Source organism: Brugia malayi (assembly GCF_000002995.4).
Source record: "Brugia malayi strain FR3 genome assembly, contig: Bm_v4_Chr1_scaffold_001, whole genome shotgun sequence".
NCBI classification, from domain to species: domain Eukaryota; kingdom Metazoa; phylum Nematoda; class Chromadorea; order Rhabditida; family Onchocercidae; genus Brugia; species Brugia malayi.
Window position 1 is genome coordinate 10,020,548 of NW_025062475.1, and position 18,298 is coordinate 10,038,845.

At 29.6% G+C, this 18,298-nt stretch overlaps 5 protein-coding genes across 6 annotated transcripts; 2 read left to right on the plus strand and 3 right to left on the minus strand.

Annotated features, from left to right (window-relative positions):
- Positions 1–1,676: 1,676 nt before the first annotated feature.
- On the minus strand, positions 1,677–2,266 carry Bm16932 (Uncharacterized protein; the record flags this gene model as incomplete). The annotated part of the gene is made up of 2 exons (XM_001893688.2): positions 1,677–1,783; positions 2,173–2,266. The coding sequence occupies 2 exons, from the start codon at positions 2,264–2,266 to the stop codon at positions 1,677–1,679; spliced, it is 201 nt and encodes a 66-aa protein (XP_001893723.1).
- A 2,916-nt stretch (positions 2,267–5,182) lies between these two features.
- On the plus strand, positions 5,183–5,669 carry Bm9219 (Uncharacterized protein; the record flags this gene model as incomplete). Its single annotated transcript, XM_001893689.2, has 2 exons — positions 5,183–5,371; positions 5,535–5,669. The coding sequence occupies 2 exons, from the start codon at positions 5,183–5,185 to the stop codon at positions 5,667–5,669; spliced, it is 324 nt and encodes a 107-aa protein (XP_001893724.2).
- A 697-nt stretch (positions 5,670–6,366) lies between these two features.
- On the minus strand, positions 6,367–9,155 carry Bma-ger-1 (GDP-L-fucose synthetase, putative; the record flags this gene model as incomplete). Its single annotated transcript, XM_001893690.2, has 8 exons — positions 6,367–6,534; positions 6,650–6,742; positions 6,815–6,901; positions 7,168–7,297; positions 7,483–7,580; positions 7,870–7,986; positions 8,430–8,627; positions 9,084–9,155. 8 exons carry the CDS (start codon positions 9,153–9,155, stop codon positions 6,367–6,369), a joined length of 963 nt encoding a protein of 320 aa, XP_001893725.2.
- Positions 9,156–10,143: 988 nt separating this feature from the next.
- Bma-ubc-18 (GDP-L-fucose synthetase, putative) lies at positions 10,144–11,151 on the minus strand (the record flags this gene model as incomplete). Its single annotated transcript, XM_043077354.1, has 3 exons — positions 10,144–10,301; positions 10,726–10,912; positions 11,089–11,151. Coding segments are annotated over 3 exons (408 nt in total), but the record flags the coding sequence as incomplete, so codon positions are not given.
- A 2,014-nt stretch (positions 11,152–13,165) lies between these two features.
- On the plus strand, positions 13,166–17,982 carry Bma-mcm-6 (DNA replication licensing factor MCM6 homolog, putative; the record flags this gene model as incomplete). 2 transcript variants are annotated; one of them, XM_001893691.2, is made up of 18 exons in its annotated part: positions 13,166–13,248; positions 13,432–13,578; positions 13,650–13,778; positions 13,922–14,084; positions 14,266–14,349; positions 14,417–14,585; positions 14,663–14,811; positions 15,063–15,224; positions 15,415–15,548; positions 15,627–15,768; positions 15,904–16,000; positions 16,113–16,279; positions 16,480–16,614; positions 16,762–16,923; positions 17,065–17,175; positions 17,280–17,413; positions 17,542–17,658; positions 17,799–17,982. In XM_001893691.2, 18 exons carry the CDS (start codon positions 13,166–13,168, stop codon positions 17,980–17,982), a joined length of 2,469 nt encoding a protein of 822 aa, XP_001893726.1. The 2 variants fall into 2 exon arrangements, with proteins under 2 accessions (XP_001893726.1, XP_042933289.1); XM_043077355.1 differs by lacking the exons at positions 13,166–13,248; positions 13,432–13,578; positions 13,650–13,778; ... (8 more) ...; positions 16,113–16,279; positions 16,480–16,614 and having other exon boundaries at positions 16,780–16,923.
- Between the last annotated feature and the right edge of the window lie 316 nt (positions 17,983–18,298).

Genomic DNA, 18,298 nt, shown 5'->3' on the forward strand with positions numbered 1-18,298 from the left:
TAAAAATTTACCTTATCGCATTTCCTTCTCAGTCTTTGTTTTTTACTGTCTTTAATGCGCATGAAATTTTAAAAGGTGAGTAGATATGCTGATCAGTTGCTCTAATCATCGTATCTATTCATGTTTTTAAATAATCCTGTACCGGTTGTTCTAACCTGCTGCTTCATATATATTTTATATTAAAAATTGAGTAGCTTTCATAAATGATAACTCATTCAGGCTTCATATCCAAAGTTTCAGTTAAATTTTAAGTCATATAAATGATTAAGGAATTGTTTATTTATTTTTTAGAGCTGTTTGCATGCAAAGATTTTAGCCCTATGTTCTTACAGGCTGAGTCATTCTAAATCAGTTTGAATATAAACCCTAACTTAGAAACTGCCTAAGCGATAGAGCTAAAAATACATGGGAACTATATGTAACCTAGATCCAAGGAATATTCCTCTGATAATGTCTTCTTTTTTTACAAGGATGATGGTATCTGCACGAAGATTACATTAGCAAAATCAGTTAATTAAAGCAAAGAGCAACTTGAGAAGCAACGAATTAAATCAAAAAATGCTTGAATCTAATAAAATTATGGGACAACCGACACTACAAAAATCAGAAAAATTGATTTAGCAAAAGATGATAAAGATAAGTGTAAGAGAATGAGCGTCATTTAACTAAAGCATAACGATGAATGTGTGGGAGTGTTTGTGGAGATTTTGTCACAAGCGACCTTATTTTATTTGTGATGCTAATTCATTTGAAAAAAAAAAAAGTTTTCTTGAAGAAATGTTTCTGGAAATTTTAGTTTTCGAAATACAAATATGATCTTTTCTGAAGTATGCATGTAGCAAATAAAATTATGTAATAAAGAAATTGATTGATTCATTTAGCAACAGCAACAATTTTCGTTATTCGAGTATTTGTTAAAAAAATTTTTCAGTTGTAATTCCTTTTAAAAAATATCTCTCAAGTGATTCCATCAAATGAAATGCTACGAAGAAAGATTATGACATAAATTAATGATATTTGATAAAATTTAGAAAATGAACTATTTGGAGACAGTGTATGAAATGAATTCGACGATCAAAATGGCTGTAATAATAGATAGCACTGTTAGACTGACCGAAAAATAAAAAATGGGAAAAATACCTTAAATCTTTCTTAATTCATTCCAAAGTAAAACTCCAGTGATTAGCATCCATTTTGTTGCAAAGGGTTTTTGTTTTATTTAATTTTTTTCGTTCCTTTTAAGTAATAAAATACGTCGAGAATGAAAAATTGGATAAATAAGAAAGGGAAAAGACATTTCTCATCACAGAATACTAGACATACTTTGAAAATTGCAGAAATTTGTTCATTAAATGTTTTAAATAACACTGATAAGAAAAAAAATAACGAAAGTAGTACATTTATTAGCAAAATGTTTCAAAATGTAAAATAGTTTCAGTTGAAATGATTAATTGAGGTATGTATTATAAAATATAAGCGACACTGCAAAAATAGCTAAAGTAATTATTTGCACCGTAGTGAATTCAAATTATCCATAATTTTCGAAATTCGAAAAAAAACATCATCTAATGGTCTTATTAATATCTATGATACAATTATTTACAGTTCAATGAAATATTAATGACTTTTCGGGCTATTTGAAAATGAAACATTTACAATTTATCGGGAAAAAAATCTTAAGGTAAGTTCACACTTCCGAACATATTAAGATATGAATAATCAGGTGATTCTTTACTTATTTTTGCTGAACGGAATGAATTTCTTCGTGAAAATTTATTGCATTCTGCAAAAAAAGGAAATAATTAAAGGAAAAGCAAGTATTAATAATGAAAAATCTTGAAAATATAACAAGCAAACTTTAGTTTCATTCAATAATTTGCAAAATTTCACTTCTCAATTATAATTAACTTTGTTTATATTTATTTCAAAAATGGTATCGTATGAAAGATAGCAATATGAAAGAATAATAAATGAAATGAAATATTGTGATTTGCTAATGGATTAAAACAAATTGACCAAATTAGCTATTAAAAGTTTAAGAAAAAAAAAATTAACTATCAGAGAGAAAGTATTCTAAGAATTAAGAAGTAATCCTATAAAAGTATCCGAGTTTTTTAGTCCTTAAATATAGGACGGAATTATTAGAATTGTAAAATTTTCATCCAATATTACCTGTTTTTTTATCACATATCATTTGATCACCATTTTTTATAATTGATTCAGTCTTTTGTCGTCGTTTCGCGATAATTTTATTATAAAATTCCATCTTAAAAAACGGTTAAATTGTGCATAATTTTAATTGAAGTTTTCGAAATGAAGTACGAATGAAAGAGAGCAAAAGAAGTAACCGTTCTTATTTTAGTAGAATATTCGAATAAATTTTAATTCACAAAAAAAATTTTAGATAAAAAAATAGAGCAAAATTTAAACAAATTGATGAAAATAATTTTCACACTTATCTTAAAACAATTAAATGCAACGATAGATATAAGAAGCTGAAAATTTTCTATTCGCAAATGCAACAGAATGTTTTATTTGTTTCATAAATTCTCAAAAAATACCAAATAACACTTGAAATATTATTCATATATTACTTGATGCTTTCTTAGTTTACACAATTTTGTTCGTTGATGACGTTAGTGAAATGATCAATGATTTCTTATTTACATAGAGATTTATCTTTCCATTCATCCAGCGTTTTAATAAATTTTATAATTAACTTTCGTCCATTTTTATTACTTATCATTTTTTAATAATTTCTTCATGTAATATATCTAAAATTTTCTAAAATAATTAGCAGTGCAACGTTATTTTTTACAATTTCTTGCGCATAATATGAAGTTAACATGCAGTAAAATTACTATTTAAAGAAGTAATTAAATATTGATTAGCTAGAACGAATCAATTGTTGACCAATTAGTCGGTCAGTGGCTAGTAATTTTATTATTGGTAGATTAGTAACTGGGTTTATTATAGTTGACCAATAATTGCTATCATCAGTAAATAGTTTGCTGATCACTCAATCAGTATCGATTGATCAAAAATTATGATAAAACGGTGAAGAAAAAGTAAAACGACGAATATAAAAACTAACTAAGTAATGTTAGTTTTGCTCAATTGATCATATCAACAGATTAAACGATTAAATTAATTAATTCAGTTAGAATAAAAAGTTGAACAGTAATTAATGGTTTCTCATTTCTATTAACTTTCATTCAAATAACTAAACTGTGGTACTTAAATATCATTGTTAGAATTTATTTCACAGACGATTAAATCTATAATCTTTTTTAAATATTGATAGCTATACTAATGTAATTTCTTTTAGATAATGATAATATGCAAAAGAAGCAATAAAAAAAAAAAAAAAAAAAAAAAAAAAAAAAACGTAGGATTTCTTAGAAAAATACTTGCAGTAAATAAGAATTGACACCGAAATATCCAAATATAGAAAAAAAGCAGAAAGAGAGAATAAATTTAACTTTTTTGCATCATTTTTAATATCAAAGAAATTCCACAAAAATATATAATTTTACTTCAATTTATTCAAAATTCACTAAAAGAAAGAAATTTTCTAATTCAAATAGCAAGTTTTACTTAAAGAATCTAAGTTAAAATGCTTTTTTTTTTAAAAGAGAGTTTGAAATGAATTTCATTATTTTGAAAGAATGTTTTTTAAAAAAAAAAACAAATGAAAGTAAGAAAAATGGTGATTTCGCCAAACTATTTGTACTTAAGATGATGCAAGAAAATGAAGTTAGTTTGATGACAAAAAAAGTTCAAAAAAAAATTTTTCTTATTTACCATTTAACATCAGTTGTTAAGCACTTTCAGGGGAAAACGAAAAAAAAAAACGAAAAAAAACAAAATGATCATTCATCAACATGTTGATAAACAAATTACAAATGAAAAACAAGCTCGAACTGAATTATTCGGAAAAAAAATTGAAACTTTGTTTTCTTTTATTTTTTAGATACCTTTAATTTGAATGATGAAACTTTATCACCTGTCACCTCTATTCTCGTTCTATTACTTTTTAGTTTTTTCTCAACTTTTTTTCTTACCTGAAATTTATTTTGCTTGAAAGGTAGTGTTTACATTAATCATCATGGGAATGCTCTTTATTGCATATTTTTTTTTTAGTTATGAATTATTTATAATAGTTTTTAATTATTTAAAAAATGACAATTTAACGATCATAGCAGATGTTATATTTAAAAAGAATTATTCTACCATTTCTTTTCTTATGTCCAATACTTGTAATTATTGAAATAAAAAGAAGGAAATATTAAAATCTTTGGGATGGATTAAATTTTTATTTATGTTGTTTTTACAACATTCTTGAATGAATGACGTAAGTGTTAAGTGTTGATACATTCGTAAAGATTCTCTTTCAAATTTGATTTTTGATTTATTACATTCCAATAGAAAAATATTTTGATTTCTTAAAATTTTTTTCTCTTTCTAAGAGTGACAAATTTAAGTCAGTTTTCAAAATTTTCATTAAAAGTAGTTAAATAAGCTAAATTAATTATAAACTTAGGGTTTAAAAAATTTTTCTATTCCTACATTTAATTATATATCAACGTATGAATTAAAAAACAAAAAGGAAGGAAGGGATGATTGCAATAAAAAAAGGTTGCAATTTGTATGAAATTGACAATTTAGATTTTGAAATTAGATGTATTCAGTGTTTAATGAATAATGCATAGAAATTTAATAAAATAAAGTAAATTGAATATTATCAGATAATACAAGATGAAAAATAACATCAAAATATAGAACTAATAAAAATCGCAAAATAATTAGAAGACAATAGTTCTTTTTCTCTTTTACAAAATTCTTCTCATTTTTAGGCGTTGTTTGTTTCTGATATAAAATCAGTTCATAATATGAATTATTGAAAATTTTCTGGAGAAAAATTTATGAATTCAAATCTCACTTGCTTTTGAAATTTGTAGGAAGGAATTTAAATTTCGCTCATTTTCAATTTTATTTACTTTGTATTTCCTTTACCACTTGCATATTTCAATAGCTTTAAAACAATTTTAATTTTAAGTGAAAAATGAATCAGTCATCAATTAAATTTTTCACTGAAGTTTCTTGATGATTGTGCTTTGAAATTATTTTTTTTATCAATTCCATAATAGAGAGAAGAATGAAGTAGCTAAATGCAGTGATCATGTTGGCATGTCTTGCATACGATGATGTCTGCGAGAATGTAACAAATGTGGAAGCTAAGCTCGGCCAAACAGTACAGTTAAAATTCAACAAATTCACCGGCAATATTGATATTGAATTGAAGTATCCCGAGAATGGTGCAATTTATCAAAAGGCTATAATCAAAGATGGCAAAACAACAAAATACGGGGTAAATTATTATTTTTTTTGTTCATATTACGAACAAGAGAAAGATTTAACTTAGATATAATTCATTTGATGTATTTGAAAATAATTCAAGTATCAATTCACTTCGAAACAGTTTTGAAGCAAATCATCATTATTACTTTATTTTTGTGATTAACACGTTATAGATGGAACGTTTTGGAAATCGGATAACCTACATAAACGGCAGTCTTATTATAAGAAATGTAAAGGAAAGTGATGCAGCATCATATACATATAAATTAGGTCATTATTCACAGAAAATAAAACTTATTCTTTCATAGCAACTATACATTTGAGTGTAATCACCTTCCTTGATATGGTTTTATCACTTTGATACTACTCGTTGTAATGATAGGGATAGCGTCCAAATAAGTAGTGAATGAATGTTCATAAAGAATTGTTTTACTTTAATTAATTGGATTGTGAAAAATAAGGAAAAATCTTTACATTGATGTGAGGAACAATCATGCTATGTTTTAATATAGTTTCCTTACCCCTTCTTCCCATTCCAAATTTTCTAAAAGCATATGTTTTCAAATTCAATTTTGGTCCTGTTTTGATTTAATTGCGAGGGAATGTTATTGCAACAGTGAAATGATAATCGGATCACGAATCTAATACCTTTCAAGGTCCTAAGATCTTTGTTTAAGGCGAAATTTTAGTCACTGCTCTCTTTATTATTACTTATTTTTTTTTTTTTAGAACCAAATATAATACTATTTAATTTATGTTACGGATGCAATCAAACACTACTACATTGCTGCATAGAACAATTTAACTTACTAAAGAATTATATAGCAGAAAGGGTATATGAATGATGGAAATTTTAGTTGAATTAATAAATCACAAGACAATATATATATATATATATATATATATGAAAAAATAAGAACTGTACCATCTAATTCACTGTTCTAATAATCGTAACAAATGCGTAAAGCCATTACAGAATTTATCACTTTGCATTTATATTTGTAATTATTTGCGTGCATTATCATAATTGTCGATAAACCAATCAACAGATTCTTTAATTGCTATTTCGAATGGTGTGAATTTGAAATTTGGTAAGTATTTGCGTAATTTGGCATTTGATGCAGTCTTCTTATATTGTCCATCAGCTTTTGTTTTGTCATGCACTATTTCACCCTGAAATAATTTCAGATTAACTTGTCCATCATTTACTAGAAATAAATGCCTATTGAAACTATGTTTCAACTGATGAAGTTAATTTCTAATAGTATACAAATATTTTTAAGGATACTTTAAAATCGAAGGCTCTGACAACGGCATGAACAGCATCCATAATTGATACTTCGTCTTCTTCTCCCACTGATAATATAATTGGATCAATTTCCTGAAATTTGATACAGTAACGCAAATTCCTAAGAAAGACAACTCAATTTAAATGAAGTACGGAAAAATGAACTTCGTATGATCTTGCGACCCAAATGAAAAGTCGAGCCAAATCTAGAGAGTAAATAAACTGGCGCAATGGTGTTCCACTGCCAAATACCTGAAAAAAGGGTGAGCAATAATATTCGAATATGATAAGCATTACTTCAATGCTTTTGCAAAAATTTTTTTGAGAATCACATGTTTTTAGCCTTTCCCTTACCTAGTCCTTTATGCGGAATGAGAAATTTGCTTAAGAGAAGAACAAAGCAGACCAAAAAAAAAAAGAAAAAAGGAAGCGGAGAGAAAATTTTCAAAGTATTTCATGTTAACGCAATGTTAATTGCACTAACATGACACTGGTATCATAAGCGGTTCAAATGCAACCTCTAAGGGTGTTCCTTCATGCTTCGCAATATAGGTTTTGTGAATTAAAGCCGGGATGACATGTCCATCTTTCAAATTATAATTGTCATGCGGTCCAAACACATTACATGGTATTACAGATGTATATTTCCTGTAAATTTGAAAGAAATTTTAGAAAAGTAACAAATATTGTTCACGACAATTTTTATTGTGTCTAACGTCAAGTAATATAAATGAGAATTATGAAATAAAATAGCTTGAATTTGATATTAGATGAATTTGGAAGTAAACGGAATTTCATATTAAAAGTGAAAAAAATCTTAATATTTCACTTACCGACCAAATTCTTGCGCATATCCTCTATTAAGTACATCGATCATTCTTTTTGCATATGAATAACCAAAATTACTGCTATGAGGAGGACCATTATGAACCTATAAAATTGACAAATATCATTAAGTCTACAAAAAAGAGAAAAAAACAATTTTCAAATTAGTATGAAAATAAAACATCCTATAATGATAATGCAATGTATAGTTAATTATTCATTAATAATGAAGCAATGCAAATTTAAATGACATTACTGTATATTAATCAGTCAAAATAAACCAGTTCGATGATTAAATGGAATAGTACGAAGGTTAATATGATCATTCGTGCTTTGAGACTAGTAGGCTAAATTCTACTTCCGATTACTTAAAACACTGTGCAAAAAATACTTACCATAGTTTCATCGATTGGATACGTAGTTTTATCAGGAAAGACACATGTTGACAGACATGATATACATTTTACAACATCGAATTCATTACATGCCATCAGTACATTGTCATTAATTTGCTGAAGCAAAACCTATTCGAATGTAATCCTTCTGTACCTATCTATTAAAACAACAATTTCCAACAAAAAAATATTTATTAAAACAACTAAAATTTCCGACAAATAACGGTTCTGTAAAAAAAATTATGATATTTAGTGGCTAGCACTGCGTATTGTTTAATCAAAAAAATTTTAAATTTATAGTCAGAATAACAGAAATATTTATAAGTGCCGTCTAGTAGTATGGAGATGGTGCATTGGTAATATGCTTGAATAACAGCCGCTGAAACAACGAGTTCGAGTCTCGAGTAGCAGGCAGTGATGAAAACACTAGAGTCTCAGATTTATATTATGATTCGAAAAAGTGCTCATCTACTGAGTCTGCAGTAGAATTCCTCTGTAACTATTTGTCTGTCACAAAGGAGGTCCGGTTAAGTAGTTTAATAAAGAGGGTTCTGAATTACCATATTTTTCCGAAAAAATTGTAAATTACAATGGAGATTGTGGAAAAGACCGCCAACCATAGCCGCTAAATGAATCACGTGAGAAGGTCTGCACTTCATGAATAACTTTCTTGTAGCTTCAATATCTGTTAAATCACAATCATTTCGTCCAACGAATATCCAGGTTTCATTTGGTCGTGCTTCTTCAGTTGTTATTATCTACAAAAAGACTTTTACCATATGTTTTAAGAAACATACCGTTATAAGATGAACAAATCATGGTATTAACTCTTACCCAAAAATATAATTGTCGTAATTTTAATTTGGTTTATTGTGAAGAAAATTACGGTAAACCGGTTAAGTAGTTTAATAAAGAAATTTTGATATAGAGAATGGGTGATATAAACATAAGAATATTTTCGCTTAATAATTCGCTTATTTCTCATATGATAAAGATAATTTTCTATATTTAATTTTACTTCTTTTTTAAGCTAATTTACATATTTGAAAATTTGAATTACCTGTGTGTAGAAAGCAATTTCAATTTGAAAGGATAATATTTCACTTATTTAATAGTATTCCTTTACCACTGTACTCATACTGAATTTTTTAACTGGAAGGTACGGTACTCAGATAAAAACACTAGTTATAAATTAAAAGAAACAAAAGTGTTACCTTTTCAATGGAGCGTCCCACAAGACCTGTTCCACCAGTTACCAATACTGTCATCGATTGCTCTCGATCCATAATTTTGTGCCTAGTTTCAAACCAGCCTGTAAAACTAATGGAACCCAAATTAAAAGACAACACATAAAATTATTAAAAAAAAAAAAAAAAAAACTTGCCTGTGGTGTTCATCCCTGCGTATGCTTAAATTTTTTAGGACAACTGCTTCCCTTGTGAAAAAAGAGCCACCGACTTAAGCGTTATATGACATGCCATTGTTCCAGCTGCCTCTCATGGCTCAGCACAACTAATTCCCGCAATGTCTCATAAACTACACTTAAAAGATAATTTGAACACTTATCCCACCAGTGCATATTACCTTTTTGTATGACTTGGCTTTTTCAGATTTAATCAACATGGAATGTTAAAAATTCCAAATCATCATAATGTAATTTTATTTCTAATTAAGATACACGTGTCACGCGATAATAACCTACTTCATAGCCATCCTACTCAGTAGAAAATAAAATCAACTACCTCACATTTACATCGCCTTTTTTTATTTGGACTAAATTTATCCTCAATTTAATTTTTGAAACTGGTCATTGCTACTTCAATTTGGAAATTTACACTAAAAATTTTTAAAATTAAACTAGTAAATAAAAATCCGTTTTTCTATATGTTTTCAAGTTCTCAAGAGTTGTCTTGGTTATGTTATGAAAAAAAGTGCGTTATAAAAAAGAGACTACAAACCAACTGGCATTTCCTTTGACCTCATACTGATACTTTAATTTGTATTCTAATACATAACAAAGTGGAAAAGAAGAGGAAAACAAATTTAAAATATAAGAGAATAATGATAATAAATCACTGATGCTAACCAAATACAGTTTGAATACATTTATGGACTGCTTCTTCTGCAATTACGCAAGTTACTCTTGAAAAATCATTGGAAAGTGGGAAACAATATACTAAAAAGCAAACGAGATTCCTGCAAAAATGAGCAAGAACACCACAACGGTAACAAATAAATATCCAGAAAAAATGGAAACAATTGTATCAATTCTTTCTAAAAACCATCCGGTCGTTTAACTGCGTATTTTTTCGTATAATCTTCTGCTGTCTTATTGAATTTTTTCCTATCTTTCGTAAATTCTTCGGCAAGATCTGCTCGCAATGGATGGTCAGGTTCTGGTTCGGTAATCAAACCAAGCAATGCATTCATCACTGAAATTCACCACTCTTCCTTTAATTTTTCGTTGCACTATGAACTACGATACACAAAAATTGTGAAATAAGCAAAGCAAGAAAATATTCTTAGTTTATTTATTTCTTATTGTTACTCACAGTAATTAAGACATACAACACAGGCAATCTCTGAAACGGTTAATTTCAAATAACTAACTAGGAAGTTGGTTTCGCAAACTAGACGACGAACAAGACTACTGAGTACAAATAAGCCATATTACAAATAAGTTATATTATAAATACTTCTTAAAGCTTTCAGACGTATTCTGTGGATAGTAAAGAAAAGCATGATCGAAACTTTTATTAATAAATAATTTTGAAACTTTATCATCAAAATGCAAGACTCAAATTTTTGAGTAAAAACTTTCTCTTGAAAACCAAACTCTAAAATGTAAGAAATGACCTTGTTCGGTTTTGGTAGCAGGTTTCCAGTTGTCAGGTGATATGATCGGAAGACATACTTGTCCCTTTTCGTCAACATTTGGGTGGTAAATCTTCGTCAAAAATGTGATTTTGGGCGGTTTAAACGGATATTCTACTGGAAAATCTATAGCTACTTTAAATGCTCCCTTGTTGTATGGCTCTTTATCCTGCAAATAATGCAACCCATAATACAAAAAAAGAAACCACTACACTCTGTTAATACTTCATGAATTTGCTGCTGGTTTCCGGTGATCTTATTATAAATACACAAGATATCTATGAAAAGCATTTTCACTGGTTAATCCTAAAGTCGGCAGTATGACTTATTTAATAATATACATACCGGAACAAGGAGACCAGTCCAGTGCAGCAAATTATTTTCATCAAATTCAACACAGCAGAATGTCCTCGAATCAGATGACTGAATATCTGTTAGTTCCTACAAAAGGATTTAATATGTTTAATACAACAACGGCTAAAAATCAATAAGAAATACACAACTACACACCAAGCAAACAATCATTAACATTTTTAGAATTAAATAATTTCCATTCTTCGCCCTTAAAAGTGATGAAATGGAAGTAGCTGCCAACGCAAAAAGAACACATTCCAAAAACATGATGACAGCCAATTATGCAAACTGAAGCTATAAACAGCTTACCAAAAAGTTATCAGCACTGTAATAGTTGCAACTGCAAAACAAATTAAAATTTATTTGGATTCGAAAAAAAAAAACAAACGAACTTTTTTTAATCGGCGTGATGAAGAGGCCATTTTTGAGTAAAGTCGGTATAAACCCTGAATAAATTGATTGTAAACAGATAAATCAAACCGCTTTTCGCAAATGAACTTAATTAAGCATTACTTTTTGATATTTTTCATTTTCAAAATTATCCACTTCTGTCCCGTGAAAACTGTGGCATCCATTATTTTTTTCTCCGAAAATATTTCTCAGAAACATTAAAAGTCTATTTTATTTCACTCCCACTACGACAGATGGAGAGACAGAAGATTTCAATAATTCGATTACTGCATGCGAACAATTCTTACATATGTTCCTTAAAGATTTTTAGCAAAAACATGGAAAGAAAAGATTTGTAATGCTGAAATAAGGCGATGACTGCATCCCAGAAATCAAAGTGGTGCGAATTGAAATGATTTGGAATTTTTAATCAACATCAAATGCATGACATACATCTGTTATTTGTAACAGAAATTAAACGAGAAAGCAATGCTCACGTAGTTTTCATCATCTTCGCATCAGATTAAGGAGTAATTCTTGAACAGTGTACAAAATTATAACATAGAAACGTGACTAAACAAGCGCTCGTCAACTTTTCAGCTTACCAAAAACAATCCACTCGACCAACCCCAAGAAAAAGTCAAGTAACAATTACCAAACCCCGTGACAAACTAATAAGTCTCCTTCTCATTTCAACGGCCCATCTTAACAGGATACTATGAAAATTCAATTCCGATATGGCGGAAAAGAGCAAATTACAAATCGAATGAATTTTATATTTTCTTTTTCTTTTATTAAGAAGTTTGGACAGATGTTATGATGGAAAAGTTGGTTGGAAATACTGCAATTGAAATGAATTCGTCTCGAGCTCTATAATCACTGTAGTATATTCATTCGGTTTTTGTAATAAATGCGGTTCAGTGTTAGCATCTTGAAAAGCCTTATGAAGTAAGATTCGTGTAAGTATTGCATGTAATGGTTTAGGAGTGGTGCAAGGAGTGGCTCTCTGCTAATGATTGTAGCCATCCGGAAATTTACTGGAAAAAGTTTGCATCACGGAATGTTTCTTATTCTGAAATATTTCTTAAAGGCAGTCAGATTTCTGATCGAGTAGGATGGACATAGGTCGATTTTAGTAGAATGTAAAGAATGTCTGGCTGGTGTAGATATAAAATATTGTATAACTAAAGATTGTGAATATTACTTATTATTAATAAAGTATTGAAATGAGAGCGACGACTCAGATTCGAAAAAATGATAAGATTAATAGGGGACCCCAGAAATAAGTGATATATCGATTAAAATATTTCTGGAATAAATTTAGTTTTGTTATTATGTAATATAAACTGAAAGAACTTGAATAAGAAAATCAATCACTTACTTACAAAGCATTTTATAAACTTCAATATTTCAAAAATATTTTCTAGATTCATTATTGTAGTGTAAGATTTTGTCAATTTTGCTAGTATTTCTCTGACTTAACCGTCTTATTGTGGGGTATTCCCAATTTAAATACTTAATTATAAAATATTTTCTGAATTTAATTACTTTTCAAAGCGTTGTATATTGTTGTATTGCGATGCTATTGAAATGTAATTATTTTTCTAAAACGATATGTCAAGTAATAATTTTGCTTTCAGGAAAAGTACCATTTCATTCCTTACAACAAGCTAATTAAATGGATAGTAGTGTTATAGTTTCGAAAATTACCGATTCAGAAGGAACACATGTACAGAATGAATTCTATCGCTTCATCAATGAGTAAAAAAATATTTTTTTTTTCTACATGTCAATTAATTTTATTTATTCCTTAGACAATATAATGGAATTTTTCGATTTCGGGATTTCAAATAGTATAGAATTTTCGACATGAATCAAATAGGACTTATTTAAATTTCATCTCGTATATGTCTTACGAAATATAGAACGAAAATTGTTTCCCAGATTCGAAGACCCGAATGGAACGCTTATCTATAAGGAGGATATTCCACATTTGTATCATCCAGAACGCAATACACTGTTTGTCCAATTCGACGATATTTTCTCCTTTAGCAATACGCTTGCATCAGCACTTGAATTACAGTTTTATAGGTAAATTTTATTTTCATCCTTACACATCATGAAATTACTTTGAAAGTATTTGAAACTCTAAAGTGTTGCAGGCTATATCCATATCTGTGCAAGGCATTGCACTTAACTATTATGGATGGTTGCAACGATGATAATATCAAACAGCGAATGCAACGAAAAGAATTTTATGTTAGTATTGGACAAATTAGAAATAAACTCAGGTATTGTTGATTTCGTTTACCTTTGAAGCTCTGTTTTATTCTCTTTTCGGAAGAAAAGTTTGGGGGGAAACAATATTATGACCATCAAAAAATAACATTCCGAAAATTTGCATTCTAATATCTAATATTTGTCCTCAATTTAGAGTTCGTGAATTGACAGCTAGTAAAATTGGCGCTTTGACGTGTATTTCGGGACAAGTAGTGCGAACACATCCAGTTCATCCTGAGCTTCATAAAGGTGTTTTCATTTGTGATGACTGTGGATCAAAAGTTAAAAACGTTGAGCAACAATTTCGCTATACACCGGTATTATTTTCTATCAAGATTTACAATTCGCTGTTGATACATTGCTGAGTTGAAAATTTGATGTAAACTATAACACATAACTTTTTTGGTTCACTTTATATTTAACGAGTTCTTGGGTAAATTACACATTATCAATGTATTAACTTTGGTAATATCTTATCAAAAAGAGGTAGATTTGCAGCCGGCACAGTGCGCAAATCAACAATGCAGTAATCGTGGTCGTTTCCAGTTGGATATCTATGAATCATCATTTATCGATTTTCAGGTATTTCCGAATATCTGATTTTTTTAATGTTTTCTGGACGGCTCTGAACAGCTAGTTTCTTTTTTAGAAAATACGTATTCAAGAGACCCAAGCGGAATTGCCGCGAGGTAGTATTCCGTTGAGTTTGGATATTATCTTACGCGGTGAACTCGTTGAAACTATACAACCGGGTGATCGTTGCGATTTTGTTGGTGCTCTGATTGTTATTCCGGACGTCGCTCAGCTGAGTGCGCCAGGTGTGTAGTTTTTTATTGTTAAATTCAAATTTTAAATTTGGTTTGCATGAAGAACTGTTCAAATGTTTCATTTTAAGGTCTTCGAGCAGAAGCTTCTCGTCGTAACCGACGTCGTGGTATAGGAAACGAGCAAGAAGGTATTACTGGCCTGAAGGCTTTGGGCGTACGGGATATGAACTATAAATTGGCATTCCTAGCATGTAATGTCACAACTTCAATTCCTTCGGTTCGGTGCTGATCATATGCTTACTATTTCTTATTTAGTAATCTATAATTGATATGTTTTTCAAACGAAATTTCATGTTAAGTGCTCGAAAAAGATTTTTAAATAAAAAATTTGGGTTGGATTTTTTTCATAGTCTTTTTCAATAACTGAAGGTTTTCGTGATTGAAAATTTTCAGCAATTATTTGTGCAAAAAAAAAAAACTGAATGATGTAAGATGAAATTAGTTTATTAATCATCGTTTTACTTCCAGTTTGGTAGTCGAGTTCTCGCACGTGAAGATTTGGATCATAATGAATTGTGGTCTCAATTGTCTGAAAATGAAAAGAAAGTGATGCGTAAAATGAGTGAAGATAAATCAATTGCCCAGAATCTTATTCATAGCTTATTTCCAGATATTTATGGGAATGACGAGGTTATTTATATTTAATATTTTATTGTTTTAATTTAATTAACATTCGTTTTTTTTTTTTTTTTTGTCTCAAAATATTATTTGTAGTGAAAGTCATAGTTTTGTTTGAAACAAAGCTTTATAAGTCTTAACTAAACTTTTGGGTTAGAAGAAAAATAAAAAACTTTGTTCTAAATATTAGTCTTGATTACAGGTGAAACTTGGAGTGCTTTTGATGCTTTTTGGTGGTGTTCAGAAACGAAGTGAAGGAGAAGGAACTACGTTACGTGGTGATATAAATGTTTGTTTGATTGGTGATCCAAGTACAGCGAAAAGTCAAATTTTGAAGTTTGTTGTTATCATTTAAATTAAATGTCTATTGACAGGTATTTTTCCTGACTCATTAACCAGTTATTGTAATTTTAGAACAGTGGAACACTTTTCACCGAGAGCGGTTTATACTTCCGGCAAGGCATCATCAGCAGCTGGTTTAACAGCAGCAGTTGTTAAAGACGAAGAGTCATTTGAATTTGTTATTGAAGCGGGAGCTTTGATGCTTGCAGACAATGTTTGTTTTAAAATATGTTCTGACTTGAATAATTTGTTATTTAGGCAAAAGGGAAAAAATTTGAAATTAAAGGTGCTAACTTCAGTCAGTAAAATCTGAGAGATTTTAATGATTTCTAGAGAATAAGAGTTCCAGGGTGTTTGTTGCATTGATGAATTTGACAAGATGGATGTGAAAGATCAGGTTGCAATTCATGAGGCTATGGAACAGCAAACCATATCAATAACAAAAGGTGGAAAAAAAACAATTTTTTCTATCTGGATTATTTAAGCACAAACATTTCCAATGCTATCGAATATATTCCCAGTAAGGTGTAGGATAAAACTATGATTTTATTTATTTAGCCGGCATAAAAGCGACACTGAATGCTCGTGCTTCAATTCTAGCAGCAGCAAATCCGGTTGGTGGCCGTTACGATCGGTCACGACCATTAAAGAATAACATACAGCTTTCTGCACCTATTATGTCAAGATTTGATCTTTTCTTCGTCTTAGTTGATGAATGCAATGAGGTAATGTGGTATGCTTTTAGTTGCTCTGAAAAGTGACGAGAGATGAATATAATTGCTTTGTTGATGTTTCGGTGATTTGACGATTTCAAGCCTGAATTTCAATTGAAAAATTTAGTGGTGATAAGAAGTGTTTTCGTTTTTTTCTCAGTTTTCTAATTTGTCAATTAATATCATCAATTGATGTTTGCGTTGTTTGTCAGATCGTAGATTACGCTATAGCTCGTCGCATATTGGACACTCATCGTCAGTTGGCAACCCAAGAAAAATCAGAAACAGTGTATAGTCTAGACGACATCCATCGTTACATTACATTTGCTCGATGCTTCAAGCCAAAGGTACGAATATCTCAAATTATCAAAAACGAAAAAAACGTGATGTTTGAAACGAATACAAATTCGAGGTTTTAGATGAGGAATCCAAATTTTTGAAGCTCTTAAACGGTCACACATCAATATGTCTGTAAAATATACGTTAAATTTAAGATTGGTGATGCAGCTGCAATGCTTTTGGTTTCTGAATACAAGCGTTTACGAATGAGCGATAGTAATAATTCAACTACCTCATCCTGGCGAATAACTGTACGACAACTGGAATCGTTAATACGACTTTCCGAAGCACTTGCTCGACTTCATTGTGAAGGCGAAGTGAGTTTTATGCTATGAATTTATTTGTTTAAAAAAATTTTTTCATTACGCTTCACTACTATTCCTTTATACATTTAATTTTATAAACCTGCTTTCATAGAGTTAGTCTTGTCTTGCTATAATAGACTAAGTTTGCATTAGGTCAAAGCGGAACATGTTCATGAAGCTTCAAAATTATTGAGCAAATCGATAGTGCGTATCGAACAACCTGATATTGTTTTGCAAGAAGATGATGCACTTCTGGAAGATGAAGTAAGTATATTTATTATTATGAGATTTTTTTTTGTAATTGAATGAACATTAAATTAATATATTAAAATAACAATGACATATTTTTTGAGCAAAAAGTATTTTAGATGATAGACGCAGCAGAACTAGGTAGTCAAGATGGAAGTGCTCTTCGGGAACGAAATCGAGAAGCGGAAGGAAGTACGGTGAGAACCGAAGATGAAGGGGCAAAGAAAATTGATTCCGGAAAGCTGAAAATCAAGTGAGTTTTCTTGGTTTATAATAGATCTAGATCAATAGTTTTTAGTACATATATGATTTATTTATTTTTAGGAATTCTTTTCTTCTCTGTACAATATTCCAGCAACTACAATAAAATTAAACTTACAGATTTGAACTTTACAAGCGAATAGCTGATATGCTAGTATTACACATCAGACATGATGAAGAAACTGAAGAAAATACTGAAAATTGGGAAGGCGTCCGGCAATCACAGCTTATTCAATGGTTATTTTTTTACAAATCAATGTTTCTTTGAAGCAAAATACTTAATTCAGGACAAAATATTTAATCCAAACTTTAATTCAAAATATTTAATTTATCTGATGTTTCTGTTTCTCTTTAATGTTCTTAATATTGTTGCTTAGGTATTTGGATATGATGGAAGAAAGCATAGACTCTGAGGAGGAGTACAATCTTCAGAAAACTATATGTGAACGCGTCATTAGGCGTCTTATCACGGAAGACAATATTCTTATTCAGTTGAACGCAGAGACAGATGAAGATCCTATTGTTGTTGTTCATCCTAATTATGTAATAAGTGATGAATGAGATTTTTTTTTCGCTATAACTGAAATGTCGTCGTTTTATTTTCTATAAAAGATCTTGTAATTTTCTCTAGTAATATACTTTTTTAATATATGTTCGAAACACCTATCTTTGACTAAAGTTTTTTCAGGAATGACTGCCATTTAGATTATAATCTCTTTTTTGTTACATTTCTATTCTGCGCATTGGGTGCATTTTGATGAATACTTTTAATCTTGATTTTACTTACATGATGTTACTTATTTGATTTGATTGAAATATTTTGATTTATTATAGATGGTAATGTTGAAAATAAGTTATAACATTCCTATAATTCCTA